The sequence below is a fragment of the Nicotiana sylvestris genome, chromosome 9, assembly GCF_000393655.2.
Source record: "Nicotiana sylvestris chromosome 9, ASM39365v2, whole genome shotgun sequence".
In the NCBI taxonomy this organism is placed as follows: domain Eukaryota; kingdom Viridiplantae; phylum Streptophyta; class Magnoliopsida; order Solanales; family Solanaceae; genus Nicotiana; species Nicotiana sylvestris.
This window is the reverse complement of record NC_091065.1, coordinates 94,231,499-94,251,639: the sequence shown is the minus strand read 5'-3', so window position 1 is coordinate 94,251,639 and position 20,141 is coordinate 94,231,499. Positions and strand designations below refer to the sequence as shown.

The window sequence follows — 20,141 nt, the reverse complement described above, 5'->3', positions numbered from 1 at the left end:
GAACAAAATCGACCACAGCTTTCTTGGTCACTGATTTGAATGTTTTGGCCTCAACCCATTTGGTAAAATAATCAATGGCTACCAGAATGAACCTGTGCCCATTGGATGCTGCCGGCTCAATTGGTCCAATCACATCCATGCCCCAGGCGACGAAGGGCCATGGTGCCGACATTGTGTGCAACTCGGATGGTGGAGAATGAATCAAATCTCCGTGTATCTGGCATTGATGACACTTGCGCACAAAACTGATACAATCTCGCTCCATGGTAAGCCAATAATAACCAGCTCGGAGGATTTTCTTTGCCAACACATATCCGCTCATGTGGGGTCCGCAAACTCCCGAATGTACTTCCGACATGACAGCTGTAGCTTGTCTGGCATCTATGCATCTTAATAATTCAAGGTCTGGTGTTCTTTTATACAAAACTCCTCCTCTTAAGAATCATTTGCCAATCGCCTAATGGTTCTCTTTTGATCCCCTGTGGCTTGTGCTGGATATATCCCCATCCTGATATATTCCTTGATGTCGTGGAACCACGGTTCACCGTCAAATTCCTCTTCAACCATATTGCAATAAGCGTGCTGATCGTGGACTTGAATATGTATTGGATCTACATAAGCTTTGTCTGGATGGTGCAACATTGATGCCAGGGTAGCCAATGCATCGGCAACCTCATTATGGATCCTTGGAATATGTCGGAACTCCACTGATTGAAACCGCTGACAAAGATCATGTAGACATTGTCGGTATGGTATGAGCTTCAAGTCTCGGGTTTCCCATTCTCCTTGAATTTGATGTACCAGAAGATCCGAATCTCCCATGACTAAGATTTCCTGGATACCCATGTCTGCGGCTAGCCTTAACCCCAAAATACAAGCTTCATATTCAGCCATATTATTGGTGCAATAAAATCGTAGTTGAGCCGTAACAGGATAGTGATGCCCTGTTTCAGAAATGATTACAGCTCCTATCCCGACTCCTTTCATGTTAGCGGCCCCATCAAAGAAAAGTTTCCAGCCAGGTTTTTCAATTTGCTTCATCTCATCGATATGCATTATTTCTTCATCAGGAAAATAGGTTTTCAATGGCTCGTACTCCTCGTCGACCGGGTTTTCAGCTAAATGATCGGCCAGTGCTTGGGCTTTCATTGCAGTCCGAGTCACATAGATGATGTCAAATTCTGTGAGCAATATCTGCCACTTTGCAAGTCTTCCCGTTGGCATAGGCTTTTGAAAAATATATTTCAACGGGTCCAGACGCGAAATGAGGTAAGTAGTGTAGGACGACAAATAGTGTTTCAATTTTTGAGCTACCCAAGTCAGGGCGCAACATGTCTTCTCTAGATGAGTATACTTAACCTCATAAGCTGTGAATTTCTTGCTAAGGTAGTAGATGGCCTGTTCTTTTCTGCCGGTGAGGTCATGTTGCCCCAATACACAACCAAACGAATTTTCCAAGACCGTCAAGTAAAGAATCAGAGGTCTTCCTAGCTCCGGTGGGACCAGCACGGGTGGGTTTGACAAGTATCCTTTTATCTTATCAAACGTTTCTTGACACTCATCGGTCCATTTGACCGCAACATCCTTTTTCAACAATTTGAAAATAGGCTCACAGGTTGTCGTGAGCTGAGCAATAAACCTGCTGATGTAATTCAACCTCCCTAACAAACTCATTACTTCAGTTTTGTTCCTTGGAGGTGGCAAATCTTGGATGGCTTTGATTTTTGACGTGTCTAGCTCGATGCCTCGTCGACTGACTATGAATCCCAGCAACTTTCCAGATGGAACTCCAAATGCGCATTTGGCAGGGTTAAGCTTGAGGTTGTACCTGCGAAGTCTTAAGAAGAATTTCCTCAAATCCCCAACGTGGTCAGCCTGATGCTTTGATTTTATGATCACATCGTCCACGTATACCTCAATCTCCTTGTGTATCATATCATGAAACACTGTGGTCATCGCTCTCATGTAGGTTGCTCCAGCGTTCTTTAAACCGAATGGCATTACCCGGTAGCAATAAGTTCCCCATGGTGTGATGAATGCTGTCTTTTCTGCATCTTCCTCATCCATCAGAATTTGATGATACCCGGCATAACAATCCACGAAAGATCCTATCTCATGCTTGGCACAATTATCGATCAAAATATGGATATTGGGTAATGGGAAATTATCCTTCGAACTTGCTTTGTTGAGATTGCGAAAGTCGACGCATACTCTAATTTTGCCGTCTTTCTTTGGTACGGGAACGATATTAGCTAACCAAACAGGATATCGAGTGACTCGAATGACCTTTGCTTCCAACTGTTTGGTGATTTCTTCCTTAATTCTCACACTCATATCAGGTTTGAATTTTCTCAGCCTCTGCTTGACAGGAGGCACCATTGGATCGGTGGGCAATTTGTGAACCACTAAATCAGTGCTCAAGCCCGGCATGTCGTCATATGACCATGCAAAAACATCTTTGAATTCTATGAGTGCTTTAATTAACTCTTCTCGGATCCTTGGTTCGAGATGGACACTTATTTTAGTTTCCCGGATATTATTCGTGTCCCCTATGTTGATGTCTTCGGTATCACTCAGGTTAGGTTTGGTTTTTTCCTCAAAGTGAATTAACTCTTTACTAATCTCTTCAAAAGCCTCATCTTCATCATATTCTGATTCATAATCACAATATATTTCTTGAATTATTATTTCGGAACCAGATTGATTTTTAAGACTGGGCTGAGGATTCCTCATGCATGCCATATCACTAGAGCCAGCGTAAAAAGAACTGTACAGAAAAAGAAGAAAAGGAAAAGAAAACTATCAGGAATGATAATGAAAAAGGAAACTGTATTTTATTGGATGATGAAAGATAACAAGGTTTGCACACTTCAAACAAACTGTAAGATAAGCATTGGGATTACAACCCTGAGGTAACCCAAACAAACTGAAGGAAAATCAAAAATAAACTACCAAGACTCCTTTCGAATGGGGAGAGGAGTGGCTTTCCAATTATTAAGCTTTGTTTCTGGCCCAACGAATTGAACTTCTGCGTTGCTACAACCTTCCCCGCTTTCCACCATATTCACATCGTCAAACAATTTCTCGAATCTTTCAATTAATTCCTCCTCAGGATTGACCAGGGATTTAGGAATTGTTGTTATCGGGCGATTTTTAGCACCGGTCTTGACAAAAGACTTTGATAGATGTGGGACTGGTTTTGGAAGAACCCATGCCTTTTGTTTCAGCTTTCTGGCCTTTCTCACATCGGTGACAGTGGGTATGAATCCCAAACCAAATGTTCCCCAGTTCTCGGGGAGAGATACTGGTTGTATAATTCCTTGCAAAGATGAGCCCAAACCCTTGCCGGGTATAAAACCATTTTTTAACATTTCATAGGCTACCATGACTGATGCAGAGGTTATCTTTGGATTCAGAATGTACTTCCCCTCTGGAATTTTCTCTACCGACACTGTATCGGACACTTGGTATACCCATGGTCCCTGGTCATTTTCTATTCCCCTCGACCGGTACAATGGCACTGCTGTGAGCATTTAAACTTTCTTCCCCATGTGCAACTATTTCTTGATGATCCCATTCAAACTTGACTGCCTAGTGTAGTGTTGACGGGACTGCTTTAGCAACATGGATCCATGGTCGACCCAACAACAGATTATAAGAAACAATTATGTCCAGTACTTGAAACTCCATCATGAATTCAACTGGCCCTATCATCAGTTCCAACACTATGTCGCCAAATGAATCTCTGCTTCCACCGTCAAACCCCCGTACGCAAATGCTATTTTTCTGGATCCTCTCTTCTTTGATTTTCAATTTGCTTAAAGTGGAGAGAGGGCAGATGTTTGCACTTGACCCGTTGTCAACCAATACCCGGGTTACTACGGAGTTTTCACATTTCACGGTGAGGTAAAGAGCTCTGTTGTGCTCAGTCCCTTCCATAGGCAATTCATCATCAGAAAATGTAATTCTGTTCGCCTCAAAGATTCTGTTGGCTATTCTTCCCAAATGATTTATAGAGATTTTATCGGGAACGTGAGCCTCATTCAGGATTTTCATCAAAGCCAGACGGTGTTCCTCTGAATGGATCAGTAATGATAATAATGAGATTTGAGCGGGCGTCCTTTTCAGTTGATCCACAACAAAATAGTCATGGAGCTTCATTTTTCTCAAAAACTCTTCTGCTTCTTCTTCCGTCACATCTCTCTTTATTGGTGTTGGATTTTTAGTTTTTCTTAACTCTTCGGGAGTAAAACATCTTCCCGAACGAGTCAAGCCTTGCACCTCACAGACTTCTTCCTTAACCTTTTTTCCCCTGTACATTACAGTCACCCGTTCATAGTTCCATGGAATAGCTTTGTTGTTGATCACTGGTAGCTGGGTTACAGGTTTGATAATAACCCGATCTATATGGGCTCCTTCCACGACTATAATGGGTTTGCTGGCAACCCCTGGTACTATCACTTTCAACCTTTCCTGCTTTGTGTCAACTTTGCTCGGAGACCCCTTTTCGACTACCACAGATGGTTCATCACCATTTATGTTCTGCTTAGGTACCGGCTTCTCCTCTGTTAACTGCTTATCTGGCTTGGCTTCATGAGACCTGATCATCATGACAGTTTGTGACGGCTTCTTTGTCTCCCCATCAGCTTGTACGATTTCTATCATATTGGCCTCCTGATGGGCTGGCATTGGATTTCTGTTGATATTGGGAGCTTCGGGGGTTTGAACCTCGATTTTATTAGTATCAATCAACTCTTGTATTGCATTTTTTAAATGCCAGCATTTTTTCGTATTATGGCCTGGTGTACCGGAGCAATACTCACAGCTAATGGTGTAGTCCAGATTCTTTGGGGGAGGATTGGGTAGCTTGGATTGTATTGGTCTTAGCATGTCTAGCTGTCTCAGCCTGTGGAACAGACTAGTGTAAGACTCTCCCAATGGAGTGTAGGTTTTCTTTTTCTGTTCCCTTTCTCCCCTGAATGCTGGCCTAGGCCTGAAACCTGGTCCGGGATAGGCTATTGGGTAAGTACCTGGTATGGCAGGAGCGCGCCAATTAGTGTGAACAGGTGGCTGATTGTATGCTTATGCGTGGTTAATGGAAAAATAAGACTCCGAAGGGTGATAGTAGTGTTGGGATGAATTGTGGTGGTAAGTTGACTGGCGAGGTCGTTGTTGATTATAGTAAGGCGGTGAACCTCTGGGTCCCAACCAAATTCCTGAATCAACTACCGCTGCTTCCTCTCTCTTCTTTCTTCCGATTCCTCCTACCCCGCCTTGAATGGCTTGAGTAGTTGCCTTAATTGCTGAATAGCTCATAATTTTATTTGTCTTGAGGCCTTCTTCCACCATACCTCCCATCTTTACTACTTCGTTGAATGATTTACCTATCGCTGAAACCAAATGGGCATAGTAAGTTGGTTCCAAGGCTTGAAGGAAGTAGTCTACCATTTCACTCTCTTTCATAGGAGGATCCACTCTTGCTGCCTGTTCTCTCCACCGGAAGCCATACTCTCTGAAACTTTCATTGTGTTTCTTCTCGAATTTTGTCAAAGATAGTCGATCTGGGATGATTTCTAGATTGTATTGGAAATGGTATGCAAATGCCTGTGCTAGGTCATCCCAGGTGTACCATCTCCCATGGTCCTGGCGTGTATACCACTCCAAAGCTGATCCACTTAGACTTTGACTGAAGTAAGCCATCAATAATTCGTCTTTTCCCCCGACTCCTCGCATCTTGCTACAGAAACCCCTTAAGTGGGCTACTGGGTCGCCGTGCCCATTATATAGGTCAAATTTGGGCAACTTGAAGCCAACTGGCAATTGCACATTTGGGAATAAGCATAAATCTTTGTAGGCCACACTGACCTGTCCTCCTAACCCTCGCATGTCTCGGAACGATTGTTCTAGGCTTTTGACCTTTCTGAACATCTCTTCTTGTTCAGCATTTTTGACGGGTTTGTCACTTTCGGTTGGGAGGTCAAAACGAGGAATAGTTGAATGGATTTTGGAGGCCTTGAAGGTGGGCTCCGGGGGGTAGTATTGATTGTCCTGGGCCTGGAATATGGGCTCACTAGGAGATTTGTGGAATGTAGCCGGGGGAGGTGCTACGAAAACAGGAGTCACAGGTGGAGGAAAGTATGGAACTGGTTTCGGAGGTGGAGACTGCGGTGTCTGAGAGGTGGTGCCTCGGTAGTGTTGGTAGATGGGGAAATTTGGGGATAATTCAGTGGTAAGATTATCCTGAGTTTGGGCCATTGATGGAGCAGGGTTAGTTGGGTAAGATGGGGGTGACTGCCCTGTAGACCAGGCCTGGTACATTTCAGCCATTTGCTGCTTGAGTTTAAACATCTCTTCTTTCATTTTTCCCGACATCCATCTCCTCTAGCTCAATACATGTGTCAACATCTGGGATAGACATACTTTCGGGTATTGGTCCTTTTGATCTCGTGTGATAATGATAATATGCCAGTATACTCTTTAGAGAAACTAACTGCTTGAATTCTGGAAATGAACAAACTTGTTAGTTTTGAGAGTTTAACACATATATAATTACACGTTGAGATGCAATGCTCCTAGACAAATAATCCCTTTCTATTATGCATTTGCTCGGTTGCTTGTATCATCCCAGTTTTCTTGAAATTTTTATTTTTATTGTTATTTTATTTTTTATATATCCTCTTTTTTTTTATTGTGGTGGTCGAATCTTATAGAGATTGCCTACGTATCATGCCCCCGCATGAATCAGACCTTGCGTAGTTCGGACGTAAGGCAAACACTTTTATTTATTATACAAAGATGGAACAGACATTACATTTGAAAACCTTTATAAGAAATGGTTTGAAACACACACACTCAAATCAAAATAAAAGATACAACTCTTAACATCTCACAACATGCCCCACTTTCCACTTTTGTTGTCAATCATTGGATTATCTGCTCAATGTGGGGCTTGACCTGGATGACCTCCCAGCGTACGATACATCCTTTCCAACTCCATTGCTAGATGACGGGCAAAAATGGGTGCATGCTCTGTAAATCTTTCATAATCCATTCCTTGGCAGTTTACATAACTTTGAGAGGTGTAGACCGCCAGGTCGTGGATTTGTGCCCTGAAATCTTGGAGACGTTGGTCTTGGTTCTGCAATTGCTGCTGGCGAGTGGTGGCTATATCTCTGACATGGTCTTCACGATCTAGAGCTGACTCTAATAGAGCTCGGAGTCTGGCCTGCTCTAATCTTGCCTGCACTCTTTCTCTGTCGATGTCCTCTTGTTGATGTTCTCTGTTGTATCTTCTTGCCTCTTCCAGTTGTGCACGAAGTTGGTCTTCTGATCGTATCCAATGGTCTTTTTCCTTCTTGAATTGTGCCCTGTCTTCTTCGGATTGCCTTACTTGGCGTTCCTTATTAGATCTGGCTTCTTCGTTTAATTGTTGGATTCTTTCTTTTGCTTTGCTCAACGCCCTTTCGTTTTTAGCAAGAATGGAATCATAATCTTGCATTCTTTCAAAAAGATTGGCGATGGTTTTTTGATCCTTCCAACTCCTCATTGGTGTTTCAGAAGCCTTTTTCATTTTTTGAAATCGAGCATGAAGATTTTCCTTCTCACAAGCTAGACTCTTCTTCTCGCCTTCGGCTTCTTGTGCTTGCAAATCCTTCTCCAGACTGAGGCTCCTCAGATTTTCCTTTAGGGCATGGATAGTTGCTTTGTACCCTTTTTTCTTTTCTCCCCAAATCAACCGCTCTTGGATTTTATCATTAAAGTTTTGAACATGGGGTCTTTTTGTTGGCCTACTTAGCTCGGTTTCTGGTACATCATCCATGCGAGACCGTTTCTCAAACCACCTTGCATACCCAGGATTTATTTCACCCCTTGTAGTGTCTGGGACTTGAGTATCACTTTTCAAGTATCGACATCCATTCCACATCTGCTGAATTAGAGCCTCGGGAATAGTGGCTTCAGGGTGTAATTCGATTACTTGCATACTCAAATCTTCATCATCAGGAACTACTTGGTATCTCCCTAGTTGTCTTAGGACTCTTAGCGGCGCATATGGTTGGATGCTTCTCAATCCCAATAGTAGCAAATAACTACTTGAGGTTGACATGTGTATCACTTCCTTCATCGGGAGCCATCCCAAAGTCCACTCAATTTGATTCGCCGTTAAAGCCCTTAGATGAGATACCCAGGCTTCTATCCCTTCTGGGGACTTATAATCTTTCATTCTCTCCTCATAACTCTCGATGAAATTATCATTGCTTGGCCCATAATGTATGATCTTGGGCTGTTGTTGGAGATGTTCAATCACCCACATTTGCAACAAAATTTTGCATCATTCGAAGACTTTTGCTCCTGATTTACATAAAGTCAACGCCCGATAAATGTTTGAGAGAATGATTGGGACAAGGGTGTGATTTTCCTTGGTGGTGAGGACCTGTACAACTTTTGCCGTGCGAATATCAATTGTTCGCTCTTTGTTTGGGAAGACCATGATTCCTAGAAAAGCCACTATGAAGGCGAAGTGACGGTGAATCTGCCAGGTGTCTTTGTTTTGCTTGTTAGTAAGGCCTTTCTCATGAATTTCAAATCCATCTGGCTTTCCGAACCTTGAATACAAGAAGTTGAAAGAACAACATCCATTGATGACATTGCTTTTCCTGATTTGACTGCTGATGTTCAGAAGACCGAAGAATCGATGTACCGAGGGAGCCTTTGTGAATATCAGGTTTTGATTTCTTAGACTTCCGTCAAAACCAGCATATCCAGCTATCTCCTCTAATGTAGGAGTAAGCTCGAAATCAGAGAAACGAAAGACATTGTGAACAGGGTCCCAAAAAGTTACTAACGCCGCAATCAGATCATCACGGGGTTTAACTTTCATAATATCCGTGAGATTTCCCAAATGCTTGACGACCCATTTTTGACCATCTTCGCCTAATTCATACCACCACATTTGAAGCTGAAATAGAAACTCGTCTGTATTCGTGGATGGGGGGTTTTGTGTGGTGCTCATTTTGTATCTGAAATTTAATTTTAATAAAGTCAAGACTCATTTTGAAAATATACACTAAAAAAATCATTTTCAATTTTTTATTTATTAAACACCTTTATTTCAAGATTTAAAACTAATTTTCTTTTGGGAATTTCTTAAAACAACCCATTTTATTCCTCGGTTCTCACAATGATTTCAATTAAGCTGGTCAACAAGCATATTCGAGGCAAATGAATGCACAGGTAGCAAGTAGGATGCATCGGGATGGTCTTTTTATTTCGGGTTCACCTGTCCTAGACAGACCCAACCCCTGTGTTGAGTCTCCAAGGTCAGATGTACATGATGCAAATAGACGTTCCTACTAGGGATCCAGTACATGGCTGAGTTATTCTAGGTAAAAACCTGAGGCATATTGTTCTAAACCTGGCTTACCCAAACGAACAGTTTGAGCCAAAGTGGGGGCAACGTACCGGGAGCACGAAAGTCTACCCGGCCTAGTTACTTGTCCCAACTTCGTCTTATTTGGTATGACTTTAACAGAAAGGTGGGCCACGCGCACATGTGCACCATAAATTTAGAAGACTCAGAAAGAAGGGGGTTTCGTAGCAGTTGTATATATTCACAATTCAAATAATATTAAAGCGGTAAAAAGCAACATTTAGCATATTAAGCATATAAACAGTTGAAAATCATATAGTAAATAAAGCCAATTATCACAGTTATTTTAAGCTCGAATTCTTTAAACCCTGAACCAGTGGTTCTGGGTTACAGGTTACACCACTTTTCTCCCCAGCAGAGTCGCTAGAGCTGTCACACCTCCTATTTCCGCCCCCGCTAGGGTGCGTAGGGAGTTTTCTCCAATTAAAGGACAGTCGAAACGTGATTTGTTTATTTGTTTCAGAGTCGCCACCTGGGAATTTTAAGGCGTCCCAAGTCACCAGTTTTAATCCCTGAATCGAGGAGAATATGACTCTGTTTGTTATTCTGCGAACCAGAAATCCTGAGTAAGGAATTCTGTTAATCCGGAAGAAGGTGTTAGGCATTTCCGAATTCCGTGGTTCTAGCACGGTCGCTCAACTGTTTTTATTCTTGGCTTAATTATCTTGATTTTACTAAATACCCTTTTTCTTGCTACTTGATTTTATTACCGCTTCTGTTTATTGTTTACAATTATATAAACGAATTACAAGTACGTATATTCGTATTATATACCTTTTATAACTGCAGAGAATCGTGCCACGCATACATGTACACAAAAGGTTGATAATATTTTTTTTATTATAAAAAAAATCATACGTTCGAAGTTAGAAATAAAATTAAGAACACCGTCGCCCTTGTATGATTAAACAGTGAACTACACATCTCGGGTTATATGAAATTATTTTAACATCCTTGGAGAAATCCCTTTTATTAAATATTAGCTCGAAGTTGCGCGAACGCATAATCCGAATTTATTTTTTAAAAATATAATCAGGTTACGCGAACGCATCCCTAATCGCGCAAAATATTCGTAATGGTATTATGGATTTTCCACAAATTGTTTATTATATTCATACATTTTTATGTGAAAATCATGAGAAATTCCCATTTTTGAGATGCCCTTAAATTCTTTGAAAAGAATTCACAATTTATTAAATGTTGATCGCTGATTATATTTTTCGCGTATTAATTACATTCCTCCAAGCTATTCAAATTTAAAGATAAGAATAAACATATGATTAACACTATTTTTTAGTAAATACAACATATGTATACTAAAAATGTGAATAGCGTATGAAACTAAAAAAAATCAATTCTTGAAAGGAAATGATATTTTCGAAGAATTCTCATTATTCTTTTTGCAACGAATGCTATTTTTGCACTCTTAAAATTGTTACACGTTATAAATCTAATCTACTTCTACATCGCTTGTTCTTAATCCGATATGCATGACTATTTTAGTTAATTCTACTTATGATTGAGTTTGGGATATACATAATCGAAACGATTTCTATTCTCAACCTATGCGAACTATTGGAAAACGCTAACTTTCGCATTGTAAAATTCCTAGGCCCTTTGTTATTAAGAAAGAGAACAAATCTACCTGTTGACTTAATAAAATGATATTGCATACAACACTATTCGCCATATTTTTGACATTATGAACATACCGGATTTTACTAATGCGACTTTCCACTATTGATTGTAAACATAACCATTGTTATGCCATAATATAACAAAATGCAACCAACATCACCTAGCTTTAAACAACAACTAACTAACTAACAAAATAGACTAATAATGTATTTTTCCTTGATATTTTCCATATTATTTTATACCTAACTAACAATACCATAAAGTTTAAATAATGGCCATCTTTCTGCCATGTTCCCTATTTTGACAATTCAACTACACTAATGAGATTTCGAAATAGATAACATTATTACAAAACTTTTATACGAATTTCAAAATAAGACAATTAACTTATAGCTATTGTGTCGAACTCACTACTAGTTAATCAACATGAAACAAAGCTGAAATTTAAACTAACGAACTCAAATGTATTGAAGACAGAATTACAATTCGAGCTTCATTTATTTGTCATGTTGAAAGCTTTGCAAGACATGAGTTTACAGATATGTACATGGAATTGAAGGTAGAAGAAGTAGATTTCAGCAGTAGAAGCAGTAACAAAGCAATAGAATATACCAGTAACTCAGCAGGTTTGATCAAGACCCGTGAAACCAGACGAGCAGTAACGGAATTTTAAGAAAAATTTCAGATTTGAACCAAACAATACCAATAAACAGACCCGGGCAGATTCCAGAAAACAATGTTTCTGATTTTTCTTTTCTTCTTCTACGTCTGTTTCAGATTGTATGTGTGTGTGTGTGTGTTCTCTTTTTTGTTTCTTTTTCTGTTTTCTTCCTCTTTTTTTCAGATTTTCTATTTCTGATTTTTCTCAATGTATCTCTCTCTATTTTCAGATTTTTCTCTGTCTCTCTCTTCTAAAAAAAATCTGATCTATCTCAAAATCTCTCTTTCTAAAATCTGATCTCTCTTTTAAAATTCCCTTCTTCCCCTAATGCCTTAAAAATCAGATCCTTTCTTCTAATGTCTGTCCCTGTATTTATACAGGTCTGCCCCCCTTCTCTTAAGTGCTGCCCGGACCCCTTCTTTCTTTTAAAATCAGAAAATCATATCCAAAATCTGCTTTTAAAAACTTTAAATCCCATTAAGTGACTCTTTTCCTGATTTCCAGCATTCCATTACCTTTTGTTTCCCATTATCCCATTAAATTAAAAGCCACTAACATTCCACTTCCAACACATTAGCACTAACATTGTTTTTTACTGTTTCATTCCCAGAAATGCCCCTGAAATCCTAATGTTATTACTGTCTTTAAACTAAAATTCAGAATCTGATACAAAACAGATTTTAAAATTTGTTACAAAACAGATTTTAAAATCTGTCCAGGCTTAATTATCCTTCTGATTTAAACAGCTAGAACCAATCCTAATCAACTTCCTAACCCAGTTGTATCTACCCAACCCCTGTAAACTTGAATTCAAACCCAATATCACAACAACATTATACTGAATTCAACATAACAAGTTAAACTGAACTTCAACATTGAACTAAGATCAAACAAACATAGGAGCATTGTCAATATACTGACAATGCCCTGAAACTTAATGTTCAGGAAACAACATATACACAACATTTATTTTGACAGACTTATTGATTTACAAACGAGTATTAATCAACTGACTATCAAATACGAAACAACTGATTACAACAAAATAATCCATCCAAAACAGGTTGTTTCAATCAACATTTTCAGAAACAGGATTTATAACACAACTAATCGACGAACTTAATCGAGTCGATTACACACATTGTAAATAATCATAACCAACAGAAACAATTCACATTTTGATCAAGTAGACGGGTAGGAGACAGAATCACAGAATTAAATAAACAAAAATATGAAAAATTACACAGGTTATTAAAACAAACAACTATACATACGTAGGAAACAAAAAGAAGTAGAAAAAATACCTCTGAATCCTTAATTCACACGGACACAGGGTCGACTTGGACTTGGACCTTTTTGAGGCTGAACAGACTTTATTCGAAGTATTCTCAACTGAGAATACCTCGATTAAAGTCTCTTAGACCTCAATCTCTCATTTGGATTGGACAGATTCCACGAGTGAAAGTTTTTAGGGTTTCAGATTCTTGGATTTTAAATTCGAACACTTCTGGGCAGATTCGAATCAAACCAATGGTATTCTAGGCACGAGGGAGGTCAGGTGGGTAACTGGTGTGAGTTTGAGGTAGGTTGGTATAGGGTCAGGTTTCATTCGAATCTTCAAATGAAGATTCGAGCAGTTCCAGTATGATTCGAGCCATGCAACTAACATATCCGTGATGAGGATGGATAGAGGATGCTATGGTGTTAATTAGGGGCTGTTTGGTTTAGATCTGAGTTTGGCTCGAATCTTCAAATGAAGATTCGAGAACCTTCAGGAGGATTCGAGCCAAGTGGCTAACATATTTGGATAGAGGATGGTCAGGGGGTTCCGGGGTGTTAAGGTGGTGACCGGCGGCATTGTTGCCGCCGGGTTTCAGGCGATGGGATGCTAGGGCGGCTAGGGTTAGGGGTGTGCTTTCGGAGAAGATGATGAATAGTGAAGAGGGGGGTGTTTAGTTAGGGGGTCGGGGTAGGGATTTGGACTTATATAGGGACGGGGTGGATTGATGCTGACCGTTAGATCAGGTAGAATGAGTGGCCAGGATCTATTCACTTAACCAAACGATGTCGTTTGGTTTAAGTTGGGGGGACGGGTTGAACCGGGTACTGGATCGGGTAAGGATCACGGGTTAGGTTTGTAGGATCTCAACCGTTGGTTGGATTTGATCCAACGGCCCTTGATGAAGGATGACCAAACGCCGTCATTTGGTTTGTTTGAATTGGACCGGACATGGGAGTGTTGGGATTGGGCTGTGGAGGGTTAAAAAATTTTGTTTGGGCCTGGATTTCAGTCCAGGCCCGATTTTTTAATGTTCAGAATCCATTTCAATTTCCTAATTTAAATTTTCCAATTTAATTATTAAAATCCTAATTAAAATTATAAAAACAAGAATTAACTTTACAAGACATTTAATCAACCTTTAACAATTATTAACACATAGACAAAATATTAATCACATAGTGAAACATGCATATTTTTTGTGATTTTATTTTAATTAACTCAATTATTAAATGCATAATTAAATCCTAGATATGCATGAAACATGTATTTTTATTTTAATTTTGTTTAATTATAACAAAGCAAACATTTACGGACAAAACACAAACAATTAATAAACGCAACACAATTTCTAAAATTGCACACTAAAAGAAATTAATTTTATTTTTGATTTATTTTGGAGTAGTTTTCGTGAGGCAAAAATCACGTGCTCACAGCCACTTATCAACTGCTCCTGAATAAGATGTTCAAAAAGAAAATAGGAAAGACTATATAAGTATATATAGATGATATTCTCGTTATGTCTTTAAATGCAGGTGACTACCTTAAGCATTTGCAAGAAATGTTCGACATTCTGAGGAAGCATAACATGAAACTTAACCCCAATGAGTGCACATTTGGGTCAGTTCTGGTAAGTTTTTGGGATTCCTGGTCTCACAAAGGGGACTTGAGTTAAACCCCGACAAGATCAAGGCCATAGAGGATATCCAGATCAATTTTCAAATCTAAAATAAGTCCAGAGGCTCACAAGGAGATTAACAACTTTAGCAGGTTCATTTCCCCATCATCGAAAAAATTTCATCGCTTCTTCGCATTGCTCAAAAGGAAAAATAATTTCAAATGGATACCGAAGTGTCAGCAAGCCTTGAAGGACTTGAAGAAGTACTTGTCTAGTCCTTCATTGCTCTCGAAACCAAAAGAAGGAGAAACATTGATAGTCTACCTCGCAGTTTCACAAGTTATGGTAAGTGCAATTTTAGTATGAGAAGATGAAGGTGAACTCCCATTTATTACATTAGCAAAAACTCAACGGGAGCAGAAACTCGCTACCCACATTTGGAAAAACTGGCCTTAGCTCTCGCAGTTGTCGTTCGAAAGCCAAGGCTCTACGTTCAGTGTCACTCGATAGTTGTGGTTACTACTTTCCCTTTGTGGAACATCCTTCATAAACTAGAGCTCTCGGGTGGGTTGGCCAAATAGGCCGTCAAAATGACCAAATTCGATATAGAATATAAACTGATGACTGCAATTAAGTCGCAAGTCTTGGCTGACTTCTGGCCAATTTCAGTCCGGGACTTTTGCCTCCGGCAACCAAGAAGGCATTAATGGTGTCGGAATTGACATCGGGGTTTTGGACCTTAGTTACAGATGGAGCTTCTAACATAAAAGAGTCCTGTCTCGGAATAGTCTTAATCACGCCATCAGGGAAAACTTTAAAGCAAGTTATCAGAACGGTCCCTTTAACTAATAATGAAACAGAGTATGAAGCTTTGATTGCAGGGCTCGAATTGGCATGGGGACTTGATTTCGAGGTCATTGAAATCAAATGCAACTCACAGCTGGTGGCAAATCAGGTCTACGGGATCTTTGACAACAAAGAGGAACGTATGCAACAATATATGGTACAGTTCCAGGCTATGTTGGCACGATTCTGGGAGTGGTCAATTACTCATATCCCGAGGGAGGATAACACGGAAGCAGATGCATTGGAAAACTTGGGCTCATCGACAGGGATCAAGGGATCGTTATTAGGAACGGTAGTACAATTGATGAACTCAGTCTTGGATACTGATGGTTACTATGAGATAAATTTGGCTAGTTTGGTCTGGGACGGGAGAAATGAAATAATCTACTATCTCGAGCATGGGAAGTTTCCTAAAGACCCCAAAGCATCACGGGTGTTACGTGTCAAAGCTGCACGTTACTGCTTCAAGAAGGGCCAATTGTATAGAAAATCCTTCCAAAGCTCGTTGGCCCAGTGCTTAGGAGCGTCAGAGTCTACGTATGTCATGAGAGAAGTCTATGAAGGGATATGTCGCAATTACTCAGGTGTAGATTCTTTGGTGCTGAAATTAGTTCAGGCAGGATATTACTGGCCCCGCATGAAACAAGACACCAAAAACTTCGTACAAAAATGTGATAAGTGCCAATGCTACGCACCACTAGTATATCAATCGGAAGAACCCTTACATTCGATTCTGTCCCTGTGACCATTCATAATATGGGGAATGGACATCGTCGGACCGCTCCCACCAGCTCCTGGAAAGGTAAGGTTTCTTTTAATTTTGACTAACTATTTTTCTAAATGGGTCGAAGCAGGTCCTTATCAGAAGATCGAAGAATGCGAAGTGGTCAACTTCTTGTGGGAAAATATAATTTGCAAATTCAGAATACCAAAAGAGATAGCATGCGACAATGGGCCATAGTTTATTGGCGCAAAAATTACAAAGTTTCTTGAAGATTTGAAGATAAAGAGGATCACCTCTTCATCTTATCATCCGAGCGCAAATGGTCAAGAGGAGTCAACAAACAAAGTGATTATTCAAAACCTCAAGAAAAGGTTGGAAGCGGTAAAAGGCAATTGGCCTGAAGAGTTACCCAGAGTTCTATGGACCTACCGAACAACAGCCAAATCGAGCACTGGAGAGACTCTTTTTTCCCTTGTGTACAGTGCAGAAGCTCTAATCCCGGTGGAAGTAGGAGAACCCACCTTGTGATATTTCCAGGCAGATGAAGAATCGAACAATGAAGCAATGTTAATAAGCTTGGAGTTGCTCGAGGAATACAGGGACTTGGCGCGTGTAAGAATGGCAGCTCAAAAGTAGCGAATGAAGCGATATTATAATCGAAGAGCCAATTTTCGTTATTTCAAAATGGGACATTTGGTTTTGAGGAAAGTAATCCAAAATACCCGGGATCTTAATGTGGGGAAGCTGGGGCCAACGTGGGAAGGTCCCTACCATATTTTAGTTGTTACTAGGAAAGGCTCATACGAGTTGGAAAACCAAATTGGAGACAAGTTTCCCAACAATTGGAACGTGGCATACCTCAAAAGATAATATTGCTGATGAACATTATCCGAGCGATAAGTGTGTGCTACACTCTTTTTCCCTTCGTTCAGTTTTTGTCCTAATTGGGTTTTTCTGGCAAGATTTTTAATGAGGCAATGATAGAAAACATACTACGAAGACAGTAGCAATAAGACCTTCGATAGCAAAACAAAGTTTCCATGTTGAGGTGGATGTGCGGGCATACAAGGATGGATAAGATTAGGAATGAAGATATTCGAGAGAAGGTGGGCGTGGCCCCCATGGAGGACAAGATGCGGGAAGTAAGACTCAGATGGTTCGGGCACATTCAGAGGAGGAGCACTGATGCACCGGTGAGGAGGTGTGAGCGACTGGCTGTAGTGGGCACGCGGAGAGGTAGAGGGCGACCTAAGAAGTATTGGGGAGAGGTGATCAGACAGGACATGGCGCGACTTAGGATTACTGAGGACATGGCCCTTGACAGGGAATTATGGAGGTCGAGCATTAAGGTTGTAGGTTAGGGGAAAGTTGTGAATATTTCTACAGCACAATAGAGTGAGACTAGCCAGTTAGGAGTTAGACTAAGAATGTCATTGGTCGTCTATTGATGCAGGGCTTTACCTGCTAGTTTTACTATACCAGCCATCTATTTCGTATTTCGTATTCTGTATTTCATATCTCTTATATTGCTGTTATTTTATTATGCATTTTTATGGTACTAATATATCGGCTCCTGTTGCTTTTTTGAGCCGAGGGTCTCCTGGAAACAGCCTCTCTACCCTTCGGGGTAGGGGTAAGGTCTGCGTACATATTACCCTCCCCAGACCCCACTTGTGGGATTATACTGGGTTGTTGTTGTTGTTGTTGTTGAAATCCTTTTGTTTTTATCTTGTTTCTTGTCTGAACGATGAACTAGCTTTGTCATTTCAAAGTTAAATAAGTACTTCAAATGCTAGTGCCATAATGAACAGGAGACGTCCTCTTCAAGAGCACTGTAAACATAAGAGGGCCATCTATTATGAAACCTTCACGTTAAAGGGTTGGTTTCGGAAGAATTTATGTCCGAAATCAAAATACCTTCGAGGAAAGAATGCACCCAAAGACGTATACAAAAAGATACAAAAGTAAACTTGCACAAAACACTTATAGAAACCCTCATGTAAAAGGATAATGCTCGGAATCAAAGTACTTCAAAGAAAATGCATTCGAAACTACGCATAGCAAAGCACGAAATGAAAATGTGCCCAAAATTCTGAAGCAAATGCAAAGATTAAATACTTGCATGGATATTCAAATGAAAATAATACTCAAACAATACTTGAGAAATTTTTTTATCTTTATTTACAAAAACGTGACAAAAATGGCAAAGTTAAAAGAATGGGAAAAAGAAAATAAAAGCTAAACTACAGCATTTTAGGAACTAGGAGGAAGAGAAATGTTTGTGCCCTCGGAAGAAGTAGGTGGATCCACCGATGGCTCGATATTTTCCCCAGTTTGGTCTTTAGCATCATCATCCTTCGATTCCTCTTCAGTTCTCGAATACTCAGAACCGGAAACAGAAGAACCAGAAGCATCAGACTGTGCCGGGAGTCCATTATTTAGCAACCAACTCAAGCTCTCAGGCCCTAGAAATTTCGGCATCAAAGTCAAGAATGTCTGTTTTGGCCTCTTCCAAGGTTTTTCTCCTCATGTTGTATGATAAGTAGGAATTTTAACCTATTATTTGCTCTCTTTTACTTGTGTTTTAGTGTCACACCCCAACCTTGGGAGGTGTGGCTAGCACCCGATGCCCGAAGGCCCGAGCGAACCAACCATGAGATATGATCTGAAATATAATAACCTGCAGGCAGAAGAGCACAACACCACACACACACACACACACACACACACACACACACACACATATATATATATATATATATATATATATATATATATATATATATATATATATATATATATATATACCAACAATGCTGCAACAACAGTATAACAACTATCCAGAAGGCCGATAGGGCGATAAAAAAAATATATATATACAATGACCGCTAGTCTGCAAGCCTCTAAGAGTGTAAGACAATCTCAACAGGGCGGGACAAAGCCCCCGACATGCCCAAAACCACATATATACATCTGTAATAGTATCTATGGACTCAAAGTCAGCAACTTCGAAGAAGTGGAGTGCGAAACCTAACGCTGATCCTGGGGGTCCTACTGAGGAGGCACGCCGCTCTGTCTAGCCAAACCTGTGGGCATGAACACAGCGCATAAAAATGCGTCAGTACGAAATATGTACTGAATATGTAGGGCGACAAGTGTAACATGAAAAATGTAATTAACAAGAGAAGAGATATAAAGACAATTTGAATTCTGAAACTAGCCTCGGTAGGAAACTAAAATTCAACCTGGATATAAATGTATGCTCGTGAAATCGTCGTTCACTATCGCTACTTATAATATATCACATTATATAATAATAAATCCCTATGTGGGGCTATAATATCCATAACATACCCGGCCATAATAAAGGTTCGGTAGAATCGTACCCGGCCACATGAAGCTCGGTAATCCAAACTGATCAGTGGTTACACAATATGTGTCATACCCGGCCGTCTATAGTGCGGCTCGGTAATGAAAGTAAATACATACATATACTAAATCATGAATTATATAGGTGCAATGCGAAACCAACCTTAAAAGACGTATTCTAAGAAGAGTCGAAGTGGCCTATCATCATTATTCCTCGACTATCATGGTTGTTGCTAAAATATTTAATTTTCAACTACGAGCCAACAAGTACTAAGAACATGAGAGTTATGTATTATGAATACCTTTGAAGTAAGTGTTCCTTATTCATGATTTATATGAATGTCGAAATGAGAACGAGTAAAAAGGCTCTAGTTCTTTTTAAACAAGGAACAAGGAAAACCGAGAATTCATAGATATTTTTCTGAAGTAAGCACTCTATGAGAAAGGATCAGGTCTAAGCATCTTTATAAGTTGAAGGTGAAATAACTCGAATCCGACGAAACAATTCGATAAACATTTATTCGAATTCTAGTCATGCCGAAAAGTATAGCGAAAGCCCTACATACCTTGTCGATGGAG

At 40.0% G+C, this 20,141-nt stretch overlaps 1 protein-coding gene across 1 annotated transcript; it reads left to right on the top strand.

Annotated features, from left to right (window-relative positions):
* The first annotated feature begins 15,329 nt into the window (after nucleotides 1–15,329).
* LOC138877931 (uncharacterized) lies at nucleotides 15,330–16,462 on the top strand. Its single transcript, XM_070157576.1, has 2 exons — nucleotides 15,330–16,006; nucleotides 16,324–16,462. Exons 1-2 carry the CDS (start codon nucleotides 15,330–15,332, stop codon nucleotides 16,460–16,462), a joined length of 816 nt encoding a protein of 271 aa, XP_070013677.1.
* The last annotated feature ends 3,679 nt before the right edge of the window (nucleotides 16,463–20,141 follow it).